This window comes from Oncorhynchus kisutch, linkage group LG18 (assembly GCF_002021735.2).
Source record: "Oncorhynchus kisutch isolate 150728-3 linkage group LG18, Okis_V2, whole genome shotgun sequence".
Taxonomy (NCBI): domain Eukaryota; kingdom Metazoa; phylum Chordata; class Actinopteri; order Salmoniformes; family Salmonidae; genus Oncorhynchus; species Oncorhynchus kisutch.
The window spans coordinates 62,529,474-62,549,379 of NC_034191.2; the positions used below are offsets into that span (position 1 = coordinate 62,529,474).

At 44.4% G+C, this 19,906-nt stretch overlaps 1 protein-coding gene across 5 annotated transcripts in view; it reads right to left on the reverse strand.

The window, feature by feature from the left end:
• The window catches only part of col11a1a (collagen, type XI, alpha 1a), an 89,168-nt gene that overhangs the window by 47,387 nt on the left and 21,875 nt on the right, over positions 1 to 19,906 (reverse strand). The window contains exons 5-14 of one of the 5 annotated variants that reach the window (XM_031796441.1): positions 13,081 to 13,206; positions 10,716 to 10,826; positions 9,804 to 9,914; positions 6,409 to 6,702; positions 4,930 to 4,983; positions 4,661 to 4,702; positions 4,286 to 4,348; positions 1,603 to 1,677; positions 1,256 to 1,339; positions 530 to 586 (exon numbers count right to left, since the gene is read on the reverse strand). In XM_031796441.1, the coding sequence (XP_031652301.1) occupies positions 530 to 586; positions 1,256 to 1,339; positions 1,603 to 1,677; positions 4,286 to 4,348; positions 4,661 to 4,702; positions 4,930 to 4,983; positions 6,409 to 6,702; positions 9,804 to 9,914; positions 10,716 to 10,826; positions 13,081 to 13,206 (1,017 nt within the window). Of the gene's footprint in view, positions 1 to 529; positions 587 to 1,255; positions 1,340 to 1,602; positions 1,678 to 4,285; positions 4,349 to 4,660; positions 4,703 to 4,929; positions 4,984 to 6,408; positions 6,703 to 9,803; positions 9,915 to 10,181; positions 10,374 to 10,715; positions 10,827 to 13,080; positions 13,207 to 19,906 lie in introns of all 5 variants that reach the window. The other 4 variants (XM_031796442.1, XM_031796444.1, XM_031796443.1 and 1 more) reach the window with 4 other exon arrangements.

Consider the following 19,906-nt stretch of genomic DNA (forward strand, 5'->3'; position numbering starts at 1 on the left):
GTGAATTTCCTTTTGGGGCTCTAGAACTGAATTGGGTATTTTTGGGGTATATACTTAAGTCTAAAATTGTGGGGTTCTATTGCTGGGCTAGGTAGAACTTTTGAAGCACCTTACCGGTCTTCACGACTGAAACATTCCCAACTAGTGATTTAATAATTACAGCCAAGTTTTAAGAACTATCATGAACTTCGTGGTTTTAAAGGGGAAAGCCTAAGGTAGACCTATCAAATGAACACAAAGGGAAATGCACTAGAATTACAAAAAGAGCTTCAACCCTCTAATCTGGTTCATGTTTCATCTCTACTCAGGGACCTATATAGCTGGTTTATAGCTCAGGATGGTAATATGGAGGAAGATAGCTCATAGGAAGGATGAAAAATAGCGGTGAATTGTGAAATAATACTTTGTAGGTTTCTGACGGGGCGGTCGATGACCTGTGTTCACCATTCCTTACATGAGGTGGAAAGACTTAGCAAGAGGGACGTGTTTGGCCGTGTGTGTTATGACGGGTGGAAGAACTGAAAATTACCACTGGACCGGATCTTCCTGTGAGACCCATTGGACCTGAGGGACCTCTCATGGCGAGCTGTGGGGTAGATGGCGGGAGGGTGGAGGGGGGTGGAGAAGGGAAGGGATGACAAATCACCAGTCAGAACGAGACACCCTACATATGCCACAGCGCCCCACAGACATCCTAACATCTTAACTCAAACACTCTCTTATAGCCCACTACTACTCTTCCTCTGTGGTGTCAGGGGTTTACCGTAGGTGAAACATGATGACGCAATGGCCTACACTTGTACAAGACCCAATCCTTTCCTTCTCTCTCTCTCTTTCCTCAGTCACCTGTTGGTCTGTTGGGATGGCCCACCCATGGGTCATGAACTCCTGTAGTATTTTTAAATGCCTCCTGCATCTGTCCAAACAGGCTGTGGTCCTGCCTGTAGCCTGCTCAGCACCTCTCTCAGGGCCCCCACCACTCCACTCCCCCCTTACCATGAACCACAGCTGTGAGAAGACCCACACTTATAACGAGCAAGATAGCTGAAATGCCAATGAGGTTCTCTTTTTAATAAAAAAATGTTTTAATTTCAAGAGAGATAGCTGCGCCAGTTTTACCCCCTCAAAGGCTACACTGGAGCCGCTTGGCCCCCTTCAGCCCTGGTGTACTGTTTGGCCTGCTTTAGCCCCATTCGGCCTGCTGCAGCCATGGCATTCGGCCCTCTTTGGCCAATTACGGCCCTGGTGTACTCACTCTAGCCTGGGAGAGGATGGCCTGGGCTTGGGCCTCCTGAGCAGACACCACGGGTCCCTTCTCTCCGTCCCCTCCAAAACGGAACTGTCACACAGAGAAACACAGGCCTTACAAAAGACAAATCACAATCGTGCCGCTTGTGAACAACGAACATCTAAATATCAATCAAGGATATGGACCAAGAAAGACAACATATGGATCATGATCAAGCAAGACAATCAAACAATTCATTTATTTTTGACCTTTTTACATCAGCAGTTGTCGTAAAGTGCTTTACAGTTGCCAATACATTTAAATACTGGCAGATATTAGTGTTTGTTGGATTGGATGTCAGGTCTGGTACTTACTGGCAGCATCAGCATGGTACCAGGAGGACCTGGTAAACCGTCGGCTCCTGCCAGACCAGCCCGCCCTGCGGGACCCTTGGAAAAGGAGTCACAGAGAGGAGGTGATAAATCTGAATGAACAACCATCAGGATGGAAAGATGCCATGCTAGAACATGCCCAGAGAGAGAGAGGGGGGAGAGAGGGGGGGGGGGAGAGAGGGGGATAGAGAAGGGAGGGAGGGAGGGAGGGAGGGAGGGAGGGAGGGAGGGAGGGAGGGAGGGAGGGAGGGAGGGAGGGAGGGAGGGAGGGAGGGAGGGAGGGAGGGAGGGAGGGAGGGAGGGAGGGAGGGAGGGAGGGAGGGAGGGAGGGGCAGAGAAACATTCACCCTATGTTCACCACTCAAATGGAAAATAAGAACATCCTCATCATTCTCATCCATCCATCATTACAACAACAGAAAGATAAGGAGAGGAGAGGAGAATAGCCTCACTACCAGGTGGCTGGAAGTGACTGTACTCAGCTGGAATATCTAGGAATGTACTGTAATAACTACTTTACCATATGTACTTGAGTAAAGTATCAGAGCAGAGGACTGTACAGCAGCCCAGGTGATTATCCTGTCCTTTCGGCCTGACCCATTTCCTTCACTTACACTGACCACAGAGTGGTGTCACGTTGGGTGGAAGGACATTTGCAGCTGGACAAAGAAGTACTAATTTATGGTACACATGGCAAGTGTGTACTTAGTCTAGTTATGTGAGGTGTTATAGGGAGGTTGGTTAGAGGTGTATGGTATTACACCTTGCTCAGGGGCAGAGTAGAACATCATCTGAATACGAATCCTCTTTGGTTCAGGAATTGTGATTATTAGGCAAAATGAGTACGCATCAATATGAAATGATCATGTTGAGCTGTAAATATAACTATACACACATAGGGTTAGGCCAACACAAACACACACAGTAAATGGCATAGGTGTGTTTGCCCAGGGACGGTTGGCATCATTAGCATGCCTCTCCACTCCCTCCTCACACAACCAGAATAACCTGGCCTCTCTGTGAGCCATGGCTCTGTCCTCTCTCCAAAACCAATAGCCACTTACGTGCCTGGCTGTGTGTGTGTGTGTGTGTGTGTGTGTGTGTGTGTGTGTGTGTGTGTGTGTGTGTGTGTGTGTGTGTGTGTGTGTGTGTGTGTGTGTGTGTGTGTGTGTGTGTGTGTGTGTGTGTGTGTGTGTGCGTGTGCGTGTGCGTGCGTGTGTGTGTGTGATCGATTGTAGCCATTCCAAGAAAAACAGACAAAAAAAATGTTAATGATTTTATGTTAATTTTATAATATTGCCAGTACTAATAATATTAGTATAATAGTATAATATATTCAATAATATTAAATGAAACACAAATTATTCTATTGAAACATACTTTGTCATTACTGAAATATATTCTCTAATTCTCTAATTCATGAATTTGTTCATTTGTTCATTCTTCCATTCATAGAGCAAACTGACATACTGACATCTAGTGAGTTACAGCACATGTATTACACTGTTCCACGGCCAATTACAATGTTCACTAATAGCTGGTCTGAGCACGTAACTTTATCTTACTATTCCAAATCATCTGGTTCTGTAGGAATTGAGGAAATCAAAGTGTTGTGACCTTAACCAAGTGCCTTAACCGTCAGTCCGTGGTGTGTTAAGAAAGGAAGCCATTTCTAAGTATTCTGCCACAGCTTCATGCTGATTACATGCTGATCTATGACCAGGTCCCCCTTGTCCATGTAATCATATTCATTAGGATCTAAAAGGCAAAGCTGATTCTAGATCAGCAATCCTACTCTGAGATCATTTATACAGGCCCTGAAAACACAATATGATGACTTTATACATGGAATCAGCTGTACTGTTGGAGCTAATGAAAACAAGACTTTAACCATCTGTGGGTTTCCCCTCCTCTCCACCCTACAGTCATCCTTTCATCTCTCTCTGTCTCCCTAGTTCTCCATCCAGCTGCACATGCCTTCCCTCTTCTCCCTTGCTATTTCATCCCCCGCTCTCTCTCTCTCTCTCCCTCTCTCTCTCTCCCTCTCTCTCTCTCCCTCTCTCTAATTTAACGTTTTACAACTGTCTCTTCAGTCTCTGTTAATGTGTGTATATATTCTACAGTAATTTCACTGTAGACCGTTTGTAGTCATTGTCAAACATAAAAACTACAACTACTAGATGACTTAAACTGCCCTCAGATAGAGACCGTCCTATGTGACGGGACCACACAGATTGACCATGACAAGACAAGGAAAACAAACCTCCCTTGTAAAACTACTGTGTTGCTTCCTGACTGAGCCCCAGGAAGCAACACAGTTGACGACAGACCTGACATGGGAATTCCCCACTTCACTCCTCCATCTTTCTTCCTCTCCATCTCTCCCTCTGCACTTTCTTTCTCCCAGAGGTAGCATAAACACACACATTCACACATGCTTACACAGAGAGAGAGCGCGAGAGTGAGAATTAAAAAGAGAGCGAGAGAGAGGGAGGGATACAAAGGAAGAAATAGAGAGCCAGAGAGTCTGAGATAGATAGAGAGAGAGAGAGAGAGAGAGAGAGAGAGAGGGGAGAGAGAGAGAGAGAGAGAGAGAGAGAGAGAGAGAGAGAGAGAGAGAGAGAGATTAAGATAGAACGAGGAGTATAAAGGAACAGAGACTCACCCTGTCACCAGGATCTCCAGCAACACCAGGGGGTCCATGCAGACCTGAGGGGCCTGGTAGACCCTACAGAAACACAACACAGTCAAAACAAGGCACGGCAATGTTGTTACATAAGCTCGAATCCTGAATTGAGAGAGATCCCTATACATTGAGGCTGACTCACAAATCATGTACACTATGCTACTTAATAGAACATTTTCATTGAGGTTTGAGTAAAGATCTGTCCCATTCTTTTGACATCCTAAATGACACCATAGTTCACTACATTAAACCAGAGCCCTATGGCCCTGGTCAAAAATAGTACACTATAAAGAGAACAGGGGGTCATTATGGACATTCCCATAGCCTTATGATGAATAGATATGTGTTACTCACAGCTGGGCCTGCTGGTCCAGGAGGTCCTTCAATCAGCATGCCCTAAAAGTGATGGACAGACAACATGAATGAATAAACGGGACAGCAAGGAGAAACACAAACATGGGGCAGCAATTACCACAGCACTTACACAGCACTACACAGCACTACACAGCATGGAGGAGCACATTCATTAATAACCAAACAGTTATTTCAACTTCCTGTATGACACAATTTGTTTGAGTACACGTATTCCCTCAACACCGGCAGTGTTGTGCTTAGGGTCTTACAGGTTCGATCACAGCGGGTTCGCCCTTCTCTCCTTTCTCCCCACCACCAGCCACCTGTGAAGATAGGGAGGACACCTGTATGAGCTTCTTCATATGGAGCTACAGTCACTGGATCAATGACAAGCGGGGATGGGCGGAATGATGGGGTGAGAAGAATGAAAGAGGCAATTCCACGAGCAAAGAACATGATCTTATCGACATGCGGCGTATAGGAATATGATATTTGTTACTAGAGTATAATGCTAAGGACAAAAGTCTAACAATCGTGTCAATCCAGTATCATATTCTTATATGGACACACCAGATTGAATAGAGTGATGTGTGATGAGCTAGTCAACAACTACAGTAATGAAGGAATGAAGAGCAGAGAGAGAGAAAGACAGTAGCAGGTAGAACATGTTAGTCTCAACGAAGGAGGATGGATCAGCATGCGTGAAATGGAAAGCAGTGTCATTGCATTCATATGGATCACATGGGACCGTGTGTTAGGATGACTGGATGAAACATACAGGGAATCAACACCAATGACTTGGTTTTAATATATAACATGAGTGACAAGGCAAGTATACTGAGTAGAAGTCTCCTGCCATGAGAGCTTCGGCCTGACGGTCTCAGACACTAACGGCCATGGGCTCTATGATTTCCTGTCTCGAAGACATTAAAACAGACATAACTCAAAATGGAAATGTGGAGAGGAAGTGGTAGAATTCACTGTCTTATGGTTATTTACTTCTGTGGTAGGTAGTTTGGGCGGTGGATTCTACAATTTTGTGTTCTCCACTGAGCTAGTCACACATACTGCTCAGTAAGAAGCCCGTTTCTGTACTTGGTGTCTGTTTAGTTGGTGAACTCGGCAGGGTCTAAGCAGGGTGTGTGTGAGCTGAGAGTGGGTAGAAGAGGTTATGTGTGTGTGTGTGTGTGTGTGTGTGTGTGTGTGTGTGTGTGTGTGTGTGTGTGTGTGTGTGTGTGTGTGTGTGTGTGTGTGTGTGTGTGTGTGTGTGTGTGTGTGTGTGTGTGTGTGTGTGTGTGTGTGTGTGTGTGTGTGTGTGTGAAGACATACAGTTGGCTCTGTGGTAGGGGGTAATTGCCGTTCCCTCAGACCTAGGCTGTGTTGAAGTTAAGTCGAAGGCAAGCTGCTACCTAAAAGTGTCATGTACTTTCCTTCTCCCTATCGGACCAACCCCTAAAATGTCTAGCCCATCCAGACAGTGGGACAGCGCAGGCAGACAAACGTATTCACAGACTGGGAAGGAAGGTGAGGTGTATGATTCAAGCTAACACAGCCTCCACACACACAAACAGCATGACAATGACAGACAAACTCCCCATGCCAAGACAAACTAGAGCCACAATGCTTCTGAAGGGAGAGAGTTGTGATTTCCATAACCACAGCCCGTGGGCCGGGTTGGGACCCCACGGCGCACACCCCTGGTTCATGCACACACCCCTCAGTCGGGGGGCAAGGGGTGCCATACTTACTGCAGTCTGGGTGAATTCCTCCGTTTCCGCGGGAACCCCCAGCCCCACCTCTTCTTCAACAGTATCCATGTGGTTGGGTAGCTCAGCGGCCACATTTCCATACTCATCATACACCCCATACTCATACTGCTTATTGTCCAACACGCCCCCTAGGTCATACTCCTTAAAGTCATACTCGTCCACTCCGGGGTCCACACTGTCCAGGCCAGCCTCGGGGGCACCGGTGGGCTCCTGACTCAGTGGGGCGGCTCCAGTGACAACATAGTCACCAGCAACAATCTCCTCCTCGACAGCCTTATGTTACCCAAGCAGCGGAGCGTTGAGGGGATGAGGGAGGTGGAGGGGTGAGCAACGGAGGGAACAGGGTTGTTAGTTAAGCAGTCATAGGTAGGTAGAGGAGACTACTGTCTATGTAAAGCCTTAGCAGGTCAAAATGAAACGAGCAGGGTGATCCATGGAGAAGGCTATGGTAATGTGGTAACACCTTATTTAAGTCCCATTTACCCTTGTGGAAATCTAGATGTTTTGTTGGTGAGATATTGAGTTAACTTTATGATAGTGTGCAATTATTGTCTAGCCATATACGGTTACTCTGCAAGTCATTACGTTGAGGACTAGTCTCTCACAGTGAAACAAACTGGTGTCTGTTACTCCGTAATGTTGATGCACTGTACGTGTGTCATGCAACAGATATTATCATCGGCCAGTATTGACTTCAGGCCTAAAACAAGAAGGGACAAATAAAGTGTTACCTTGATGACTTAAAAAAAAAGCATTATCAATTTAGATGATCGAATTTACATCAATCAGTCAGGTCTAAGACAGACTTTAGGTTCTTTCAGTCTTTAGGTTCTTTCAGTCTTTAGGTTATTTCAGTCTTTAGGTTATTTCAGCCTTTAGGTTATTTCAGTCTTTTTTGCACAAACATAATACATACCATCAGCATGTCAATATATGTACAGTGGTGAAAAAAGACTGAAATAGATTAAGTAAATCTGAAATGACACTTCAAGCATATTTCATAAATGGTCAATCTACCATATAGCAATGTGCAAAAATGCAGAGTACATATGTGTACCAGGGATTTGATGTTCAATGCAGAGTACATAAGTGTACCAGGGATCTGATGTTCAATGCAGAGTACATAAGTGTACCAGGGATCTGATGTTCAATGCAGAGAACATAAGTGTACCAGGGATCTGATGTTCAATGCAGAGAACATAAGTGTACCAGGGATTTGATGTTCAATGCAGAGAACATAAGTGTACCAGGGATTTGATGTTCAATGCAGAGAACATAAGTGTACCAGGGATTTGATGTTCAATGCAGAGTACATATGTGTACCAGGGATTTGATGTTCAATGCAGAGAACATAAGTGTACCAGGGATTTGATGTTCAATGCAGAGTACATATGTGTACCAGGGATTTGATGTTCAATGCAGAGAACATAAGTGTACCAGGGATTTGATGTTCAATGCAGAGTACATAAGTGTACCAGGGATCTGATGTTCAATGCAGAGTACATATGTGTACCAGGGATTTGATGTTCAATGCAGAGTACATAAGTGTACCAGGGATTTGATATTACATTTACTAGATGATGTGGATAGATACCAAATGTTTATCATGTGACTGTATTATTTATGACATACTCTGCATTTGGCAAAGCTCAACAACCACTCAACAGCACTGTCATAACGAGTGATCGTTGTGGATTTTGCTAAGGAAGCCAACAAAATGGATGTCATGACACAGGTATCTGAGCTGATAATATCAGACTAAATTTAGTGAGGGAGAACCAGATTTTGGCATGTAGGGGAGAACGGGGGAAAGGTGATCCAGTGGGCCCAGCTTACTCCATTTTACCCTATGGTCAATTTAAATGATATGCAATCAAGGGCAAGATAACCCAGTGAAATCACATCCATCTGGAACATATTGCTACTGCCGTAACACAGTGCAACAAGTGTCATAATCGGCTGTGAAGATTCCTCTGCTTGGTTGATCATAGTTCTATTGGTGCGATTGGGAGAACTATTCATCAAAAGCTGCGCAGCGGGCTGGCCATCCATGGCTGAGCAGAGGTGATTGCTGTGACACCCATATCTCACTGGAGACAGAACACAAACCCTATGTTTAACTCAGCAGAAACTTGATGGCTAGAAGGAGGGGCTTGGTTCTCCACAGAGAGAAATTTGCCCTTTTATGATTGGCCATTGCATGCTGTCAATCATGGGTAAGGCTGCAAATCAAATCGTTTCACCTACCTACTGTACCAATCTCATACAGAAAAGTACACCACTCCTAAAAGTAAAAGGTACATTTTGTCCATGAAGTAAACATCAAATGTGACTTTGACGATTGGATTTAAGATTATTTTGGTTTGTGATGCCTCTGAACGCAGACTGTGCTGCAGTGTATATGGAGAATCCCTTTGTTGGGCCTCTAAACTGACGACATATTGCTTCACTTACACTCTGGGGGGATTCTATTTCACAAAAGGCCTAGAGCAAAGTCTTAGAGCCACACAGACTAAAGAAAACATTTATTTTCTTCTAATCAAAAACAATCATGAAATATATTCCTATCTTATTTCTCCTTTCAGCTGTGACCCAGTTAATTTCACAAATAGTTATTATTGCTTGTCATATAACTGGCAGTGTGAGTATACCAGAATAATATAAATGGCCAAAATACTGTATTTGGAATACCATTATAATACCATTATAATACCATTACCATCTAATAGATCAATCTGTACTGAGGGAGGCAGATAACCGATTATTATTTCAATGTACAAAAATGATCCAGCAATTGATCAACATCCTGTATAAGATGACTGTTGATGAAGTGTAATGCACATACATACATACATACATACATACATACATACATACATACATACATACATACATACATACATACATACATACATACATACATACATACATACATACATACAAGCATACATACATACATACATACAAGCATACATACATACATACATACATATTAGATACGCATGAAACTGCAGCCTTAGCCAGAATTGAATTAAACAACAGAAAGCTACACATTATTTACATGGCAATACACCGAGGCTACATTATAGGATGCAAAATATACTTACAGGTCAGTGGATAGTACTAAGTAGATTGAATAAAGCCATGAATGACATATTGTTGTAGCTTTCTAATGCTTAATAATATCCTCTATCCGTCAAAAAAACACAATGTTCAAAGCAGAACAATTACATTTGAATTGTTTTGTCTTTGTCATTTCATACCAGATACTTCCTTTGGTAATACGTCTTCCTGGTTTCTTTTACTTCCCCAAAACTGCTCTTTCTTATAGTAATAAGTAAATAAAAAACTAAATATGAAATGTAAAAAGTTACCTCGTTTGGTCCACTGGTGGCAATGGGAGACTGAGTTTGAGTACCCTCTACAGTTCCGTAGTCAAGCTCACTGTCAGTATACTCAGTGTATTCTCCGTCTACATTGTTTAGCTGAAGTTGTGTCACATCGAAAAGGAAAGAAGAAGAAGAAGAAGAACATAGAAGCAGGTTAAAACAGAACGAGCACAACACAAGGTGTTATTCGCTTGGGCCTTTCCAGCTGGCTACAACTCTGCTGGGTCTAGAGAGGCAGTGTAGGAGGGGGGAGGGGCGGGGGGGGTTAGGTATAGCTTTCAGTCTAGCATCACAGATTTTCCCCAGAAAACGTCAGAGGAAAGATCTGGATGTGATCTGATGTTTCTTCACTGGTACTGTTACCCCTAATACTCCGTATCGGTGTAGTTCCGGCGCGGTAGCTTGATAGCCATGATAGCCATTCATCTGTCTCTTCTTCTTAGCGACCGCTAACTTTTTAGCTGCAGATTTTTTAGAGGCCTGGAACTTTAGGGGCTTAGACTTAAGGGACTTTCGGGTCCTCTTCTTTTTCATGTAGACACTACGTTTCTTTCTCTGGAAGAAAGTTATGGTGATAGAAGAACAAGACAACACATAACAACATTGAGAAGTTGAAGAGTTGGGGTTGAAAATAAACAACGACACCAGAAATCGTGGGATATGTTTTCAACCTGAGCTACAAACTGAACATAAGACAAACATTCAAAGCTGGCATTCGCCGTGTGAGAGCAGAGGGCGGGTCTTGAAGCTATGAATACAAGTTTGATTGACACATCAAGGCATACATTAGAACAGTCAACCAGAGAGTTCGGAAAGGGAGGGAGGGCACAATAACTGACATTAAGACACCACAGGACAAATACATTTATTTTTCTGTCTTTTCAGTATTTCATTTACCTGAGGGTCACTACCCGCCTCATACTCGTCTGTTGGAACATTCTCTGTCTCTCCTTCTACTTCAGAGTAATCATAGAACTGAGTGTAATCTAAGTCATCAGCAGTAGTGTACTGAAGGGGGAGAGGGAGAGATGTTAGGATTAGCATGTTAGCATTAGCATTAGCATAACAGAGAACTCCTTTTTGTCCGAAAAAATATGATATACATATAACATGTCCGTCGTGGACATATTATGAATTAAAACTGTCACAAGTTACATTCATTAGATTGCATTATTCACAAAAAAATATGAATAATATTGTACAAATGTAATAATTAGCGTGGCATTTTGTAAGTCATCAAAATATTGTCTCCAACGATATGCTGTGTAGCTTTTCTGCCAATGAAAATCCATGGCTAACGCTTGTTTACAAAGCTGATGTGTAGCTGCACAGCATGAGACAATACTTTGCTATTATAGCAATATCATTTAGGAGCGATAGCTAGCTCTTAAACAATAAATCTGCACGGCGAGGTTAGGGTTAAGCATCAGTTGGCCATTGATCTTTAAAAGGATGGCTAACGCTCCAAACATGGAAATAACCACTAAGAACAGCACATGATGGAAACCATGTGAGAGCTACAGATGTATAAACAGGTGGGGTGTGCAAAAGCTATTAAAAAGCGGAGGTGTACATCAGGGAAAGCCATGAGAACAACACCAGCTGCATGTAATATGGCAGGGCTTGGTCAATGGAGCTTTGCCGTCATAGCAGCGGTTTCAATTCCATCCTATAGCACCTACATCTGAAGCAGAGTAGATTAAAGAGTGGGATTTACTGAATGTGTAACTTCCTGATAGTTTTGATTTCCCTTTCTTTCCCTGTGGTTATATGTGGTTACAATGAGGAGCTGCACGTGTGTCTGGCATGCTCTCGTTAACAGCATCCCCAGTGAACATAATAAAACACTATCATATGACTCAGAGGAAGTGGAAAGTGGAGAAGGGATTTATTAAATGAACAGAGGCAGTAAAACTCTCTCCTCATCCTGGTAGTTATAGGTGGAAAGACTGAACATGTTCAAGTGCGTAATCAATGACGAGCTACGTATACTGACATATACATTTGGAGTAAATTGTGTACTGAATATACATTACATTTGACATTATCTGATGAAACTCATTGTTTTGATAACATTGTATATCAAACAGTCAGAGGTTTAACTTGACTGTTTGACATGGGGTTAAAATAATTGCATCCTTCACAGATGAATCAGGATTAGTCCCCATCCAGCTGCATAGCTGACAATGGGACTGATGAGATGTCATCCATGGGCTCATAGAAGAGAGAGAAAATAGAGAGAGAGACAGAGAGAGAGAGAGACAGAGAGAGAGAGGGGGGGGACAGAGAGAGAGAGAGAGAGGGGGAGACAGAGAGAGAGAGAGAGGGGGGAGACAAAGAAAGAGAGAGAGGGGGGGGGCAGAGAAAGAGAGAGAGAGAGAGAGAGAGGAAGAGAGCAAGAGAAAGAGAGAGGCCACATGGAGAATCCCGTCTAGGCGAGTCAGCAGATTTACATCCTGGCACCGCTCAGACAAGACACCAAGAGCAAGGCACTCTGAGTAAATACTGGACCCTCAAGGAGACAGGGGGGGTCATTAATATGTACTGTCAGCAGACTGTTAGAGAGGTGTCCCTCCCTCTCCTGTGGTCTCCCCTATTGTTCTACTGTGGGTTTCTAAGTGTTTTTAATAGGTGTATTAATGACTCATGTATTTATCTGTGGATAACACAGATGTCATGTATCGCTTTACAGGACAGTGTTAAGGCACGTGGATGGCTGTGTTCTGTGTTCTGTCCCTGCGGTTTGGCTCTGGTGCTACGGTGGATCTGTGAAACGCATTAGACGAACGAGCCATAGAACTCTCCTCGCCAAAGTGGACACAGACATCGTGGCATTTAAATCCTTTCCACTGTGGTACAATCCAAAGAAAAAATACCTGTAAGGAAATTCAAGAGCGAGTACCTCAAGAGTGTTCTGAAAAGATCATTAGGTGTTGTACTGAGATAAGACCCTCATGGCTGGAGGAGACTTCAATCCCCTCGCTCCTTCCTCTATTGACGTTAAAGGTAAAGGAAGTAAATACTATAGAAATACGGCAATTCATTGACAGATCTAATGATGCTCTAAGACGGACTAGTGAGTCTTTGTATGTCCTGTGTGTCTAGGATCTAGGATCTATGATTTGCTGCATAGGGTCCCATAAGGACCTCAAGAGCTGGCAGTGCCAGAATGGGTCCAGGTGCACTTTTTCACACTGGGGACCTGAAACTGGGACCCCCATAGTGGGCCCCCATCCCATCCTGTGGCCCTCAGCATACTGACCTCGTCCTCGGGCTGCTGGGCCTGCAGGGAGTGCCCGTGGGGAGTTTCACAGTCGGGGCTGTAGTGTTCACAGTAGTCATAAGCTGCTTTAGGATCGGCCACAATCAGCAGCTGCTGGATGTCACCCTGCAGAAAGACAACAAGGAAATGAAGAAGGATTAGGTGTGGGAAAATCCTGTTTACCTCTAACCCTTCCAGTTGGTGAGAGTTAGCGGAGCAGACAAACACAGTATTGTATTGTATGTACCAGAATAACAATCAAAAACATGTCTATCTTTAGTCATTGGTTTGATGAATATTGATCCCTGTACTGTTGGAAAAAAACACGTTCACATCAGATAAAACAAGGTCATAGCAGGAAGTACAGAGGACAGACAGAACGTCATAACCATAACGTCAGATAACATTTCATCCCATCACCCCCTATCGTCTGTGGCAGTGCAGTCTCAAAGTTCTCAGGCTAGCAAGGGGTAGTAAGGGAAATGGAATGTGATTCTAGCCAACTGGTTAAACAGCTTGACACATACCACAAGACACTCATCCACAGGGCACAGGAAATCGAGTTTAGACACTGGCTGGGTAAGTCAATTATTATTCTTACCACCGGGGTTTACCCAGCCAGGCAGGGAAATCAAACAAACATGTACCATCAGGAAGACAAAAGGACGAAACACCTGGAATCCATGTGTGCTGTCTGAGCAGTGGGAAGAGCAAAGGTGTGATTTAAGATGGTGCAAAGACAGACAACAGACAGACAACAGACAGAAAGCCACAAATGGAAGTGCAGTATTTACAATCTTGTGTCAGACTGTGATAAACAAAATGTCAGCAGAGACTGCAAGGCACTGTACTGTTGTGACAGGGAAAAAAGAACAAAGAGCATTGCAGAGCTCATGAATCTGCTGCTCAACACCAATCCAATGTTTATTGGTCGAGCTAATAAGGGTTGAGGTGGGTGGGTTAGTATACCCCTGGGTACTTGAGGGTACTCAACGTGAGTGAAACCAGATGAACCTTTTAAACTACACCAGTGCCAGGGGCCAGGGCTAAATGTTCATGGCCCAACCTGGTAGACTCATCTCTGTAGGATCTAAACCAGGTAGTTTTCACCCCCATACCACAAGCCCAGGCTGGAGAGTTAACTATAGCCATAACTATAGCCACAAGGCCACAAGTATAACCAGAGTGGTTGCTGCACTTTACACCTTGGGAGAGTCACAGCACAGTAGCGTCTCAAATGACACTCTATTCCTTTTATAGTACAGGGCCCTGATCAAAAGTAGTGCACTCAATAGGGAATAGGGTGCCATTTGGGATGCAGCCTGTGTGGTTGTAACAGAACCCGTCATCCCTCGAAATGTCCTCAGGGAAGGCTGAGAATGTTGGGAGGATGTCTAGGTGGTAAAAACACACGCATCTTAAACAGAATAATGGAGGCTGTAAGAATAGAGAGCATAATAGCATAGAATCATCACACTGCACAGAGTGATAAAAAATAGTGAAAACCCTCCATGGTTGGCGAGTTCACTCAAATCACTAGCATGTTTTCTGGCTGCCACAATGACTGACATCGTTCCAGAACTGTTTCTAGGTTCTATTCATTCCAGAACTGTTTCTAGGTTATATTAGTTCCAGAACTGTCTCTAGGATCTATTCGTTCCAGAACTGTTTCTAGGTTCTATTCATTCCAGAACTGTCTCTGGGTTCTATTCGTTCCACAACTGTCTCTAGGATCTATTCATTCCAGAACTGTCTCCAGGATCTATTCGTTCTAGAACTGTTTCTACGTTCTATTCGTTCCAGAGCTGTCTCTAGGTTCTATTCGTTCCAGAACTGTCTCTAGGTTCTATTAGTTCCAGAACTGTCTCTAGGATCTATTCATTCCAGAACTGTCTCTAGGATCTATTCATTCCAGAACTATTGCTAGGTTCTATTTGTTCCAGAACTGTCTCTAGGTTCTATTTGTTCCAGAACTGTCTCTAGGATCTATTCATTCCAGAACTGTCTCTAGGATCTATTCATTCCAGAACTATTGCTAGGTTCTATTTGTTCCAGAACTGTCTCTAGGTTCTATTTGTTCCAGAACTGTCTCTAGGATCTATTCGTTCCAGAACTGTCTCTAGGTTCTATTTGTTCCAGAACTGTCTCTAGGTTCAATTTGTTCCAGAACTGTCTCCAGGATCTATTCGTTCCAGAACTGTCTCTAGGTTCTATTAATTCCAGAACTATTGCTAGGTTCTATTTGTTCCAGAATTCTCTACCTTGTATCTGTTCCAGTAGATCTACGGTACATCTACGTTGTATCACTGATCTCCAACAGGGAGATCAGTGATACAACGTAGATGTACCGTAGAGCCAAAGCACATAAAGATCATATCTCACTCTAGTCTGCATCTTGGCTGCATCATCTGAATTCTTCTCAATCGATAATTGTTCAACTGTTCTGCCTTATTATTATTCGACCATGCTGGTCATTTATGAACATTTGAACATCTTGGCCATGTTCTGTTATAATCTCCACCCGGCACAGCCAGAAGAGGACTGGCCACCCCACATAGCCTGGTTCCTCTCTAGGTTTCATCCTAGGTATTGGCCTTTCTAGGGAGTTTTTCCTAGCCACCGTGCTTCTACACCTGCATTGCTTGCTGTTTGGGGTTTTAGGCTGGGTTTCTGTACAGCACTTTGAGATATCAGCTGATGTACGAAGGGCTATATAAATAAATTTGATTTGATTTGATTTGATTAATTGCTAACAAAGTTTCCTGCACTTATTCACACCTTTGAGGGACAGCTGGAAGGGAACTTGCAGGAGTATAAACTCTCATGCCTGGCAGACGAGTACCGTGCCTAGAGGAAAAGAAGCTGACTGATCCTGTTCCGTGCATGTTAGACAGTGTTTCTGCCACACACTATACATGGAATAGCCGCAGAGGTTTGGCAGAGAGACAGAAGGGGAAGGCAGCAGGCTATAACTTGTCGAAAGCTAAGTGGACTGTGGACTGTGTATAGAAAGTGTGTGTGTGTGTGTTTATGTGGGCGCGCATGCGGGTATGCGTGCATGCGTGTCAACCATGTTAACAAAACAGATTTCTGAATCCATGACAGGTATTGCATAAATATCAATATGCCATCTCTCCCTCTGTGTCTCCCCCTCTATCTCTATCTCTCTCTCTCTCTCTCTCTCTCTCTGTCTATCTCTCTCTCTCTCTCTCTCTCTCTCTCTCTCTTTCTCTCTCTGTCTCCCACACTATCTCTCTCTATCTCTCTCTGTCTCCCCCTCTATCTCTCTCTATGTCCCCCCCCCTCTCTCTCTCTCTCTCTCTCTCTCTCTCTCTCTCTCTCTCTCTCTCTCTCTCTCTCACTCTCTCTCTCCCTCTATCTCTCTATATCTTTCTCTCTCTATCTCTTGATCTCTCTCTCTCTATCTCTATATCTTTCTCTCTCTGTCTCCCACACTATCTCTCTCTATCTCTCTCTGTCTCCCCCTCTATCTCTCTCTATGTCCCCCCCCTCTCTCTCTCACTCTCTCTCCCCCTCCACCTCTATCTCTCTCTCTCTAGCTCTATCTCTGTCCCCATCTCTCTCTCTCTCTCTTTCTCCCTCTCTCTCTCTCTCTCTGTGTGTGACAATCCCAGAGTACAATCCATCAACAGCTCATTGTTCCACACTACAGAACATCAAAAAAATTCTCACTGTAGACCAGGTTGGAATTTAATCAAAATCCCTTTCTCTGGCCCCTACATACTGTAAATCAAAACCAAAACAGACCACCTAATGGACCACATATCTCCAAAGCACCTACTGCCTAAACCAATGAAAATACCATGCCAGAGCCAAAACATCTATTTTTATAAGTCACATTTAAGTTGATCACCTGTGATCACAGGCCACCTATTTCACACAATCCTTGTGCCAAGGAGTCTGGAGGACTGAAGGAGGAGTGGAGGGATGGAGGGATGAGGGAGGGGTGGATAGATGTAGCGGTGGAGTGGTGAGAGAGGGAGGGGTGGATAGGTGAAGGGGTGGAGGGGTGAGAGAGGGGTGGAGGGATGAGGTAGGGGTGGATAGGTGAAGGGGTGGTGGGGTGGCGGGATGGAGGGATGAGGGAGGGGTGGATAGGTGAGGGAGGGTTGGATAGTTGAAGGGGTGAGGACGGGGTGGAGTGGTGAGGGAGGGGTAGATAGGTGAAGGGGTGATGGGTGGAGGGATGAGGGAGGGGTGGATAGGTGAAGGGGTGAAGGGGTGAGGACGGGGTGGAGTGGTGAGGGAGGGGTAGATAGGTGAAGGGGTGATGGGTGGAGGGATGAGGGAGGGGTGGATAGGTGAAGGGGTGGAGGGGTGAGGGAGGGGTGGAGTGGTGAGGGGGGAGGGGTGGATAGGTGAAGGGGTGGAGGGGTGAGGGAGGGGTGGCTAGGTGAAGGGGTGATGGAGGGGTGGTGTGGTGAGGGAGGGGTGGATAGGTGAAGGGGTGAGGGAGGGTTGGAGGTGTGAAGGGGTGAAGGGGTGGAGGGGTGAGGAAGGGGTGAGGAGAACACAGGAGAGACCAAGCTGAGATCAAGCTGTGGTCTGAGTTAAATTGACATGCATTACCTCCTTTGTCACCCACACACGAAAAGAGAGTGGCTGAACCCTGCCTATAGTCAGCTTTCATTAGGATATGCCTGAGAGATGGTCGTCTGTACACAAACAGGGACCAGAGACGCTGAGACACCAAGTCCTGGGCCAGACTGGGGACAGACAGACACAGGAGCAGAGACGGAGACAGCCAAGGCCCAGACTGGGCCAGAGACACGGGATCAAGAAATGACTGTATGACTTCTGTTTCTCACAGGTACAGTACAAGAGATCAGAGAACTTGCAGGGACATGAATTCAACTTTGTTGTATTTGGCACTGTCATAATACAATTGAAGTAATTAAAGTCTACAAATTATATATGTTTGGAAAGTGGGTAAGAAACATTTATCATTTTTAGACAATGAGACAAAGACAAATGTTCATAACGTGAACAAGGGAAGAATTAATAAGAGGTTAAGGGATTAAGGGACAGAGTGGGAGTTGAATATATATACATGTATATATATATAGAGAGAGGGGGGGGGCTAGAGAAGAGAGAGAATGAGTGAGTGAGTGAGTGAGTGAGAGAGAGAGAGAGAGAGAGAGAGAGAGAGAGAGAGAGAGAGAGAGAGAGAGAGAGTGAGAGAGAATAAAGCTCTTCGAATTGAATTGAACTGAAAGAGAGAGAGATCTTTTTCAAGGGCAGAGATCAGGATGCTAAAGAGACAGCAAAGAAGCGTACATAAACGAGACACTGAAAACTACCGTGAATTTATGAATGACAACCAGACCTACGGTGTCTCACTTTGTCTTAGTCTAAAGAACCTGCTTCCCTAAACCAATGACGTGGTTCACCATTCTTAAATAGAGACAGCCATCCAAGTTACAACTTGACCTCGTCGTGACCGCAGGGAACCATAAGATATAAATACACCATGTGTCAAGAGGTCAAAGGTAAAAGCAGGGCATTACGCTAAAGACACCCACCATAATATCACTGAGTCTAAGGGCGTGTCGATAGTAAAGAATGTCTAACATCCATTCTGAAACCAATCATGTTTCAAACAGTAGGCTAAATAGTGGATAACATTTCATTGCCTGTTGGGTTCTGGAAGTTAAAAGCCAACATGACATATGATAAGTAAGGCTCCCTGGTTAGTGTTTAGCTCTATGCCATTGTTGTTAAAAACACAAATCCTCTCTCTCTCTCTCTCTCTTTCTCTCTCTCTCTCTCTCTCTCTCTCTCTTTCTCTCTCTCTCTCTCTCTCTGCTCTCTCGCTCTCCATCTCTCTCTCACCTTGCACTCCCTCCCTGTTTATGTGAGGTAGCTCTCTGTCATTGTTTAAAACACAGACAAATCTCTCTCTCTCTATTTCGCGCTCTCTCTCTCTCTCTCTCTTTGTCTCTGTCACTATCTCCCTGTCTCACACTGTCTCTCACTCTGTCTGTCTCTGTCTCTCTCTCTCTGTCTGTCTCTCTCTCACTCTGTCTCGTTCAATCTCTCTCTCTCATTCTCTCTCTCTCACACACTCTCTCCCTCGGTCCCTCTCTGTCTCTCTCGCTCTGTGATTCTCTCTATCTCTCTCTCTCTCTCTGATATTTGCATAGTGTACATGTTTAATTACAGAGTGAAGCAAGATGGGAGCAGCAACACTGCCCAGATCAAAACAAAAGGAGTTGTCATGTGACCTTTGATGTACCCTTGCCCTGGGCAACAAAACACACACCCGACCCAGTTAACCACTACATACCCACCCACACAATCCCACCAAACACATACTCTTAACGGACCAGAGACGGGGGCACACCGGAAACGTTTGATTAAACTATCCAATTATTTAAAGGAATCGATCTAACAGTTGCAGATTGCTATATAAGGTCAACAGAAGCAGAAGATAAAGGCAGCTAGATATCAAAAACAGCTCTTGTTAGAGATACGAGGAAAGGAGAGAGAGGTTTATTTTATGAGGTGTAAGTGAAGACAGAGAAGCGAACAGACAGTTAGCTAATTCACTTCAACAGCACTTATCCTCGACGTGACTTTACCTCAGAAACACGTCCAAACTTCGGTTTTTCAGACCCTCGCCCCCTTCATCTAATCTTGTCAGTGAACTCACGTAACCTCCCCATCCCTTACAACCTCCACGTTTCTCTCACAGTCCCGGAAAAGAAACAACCAGCGGACAGAACAGTCAGTGGGCCACCTTCATACCGTACTACAGGGACACATTAAGCGGGGAGGAATTTTGGGCTGTCAGGAACAGAGGATA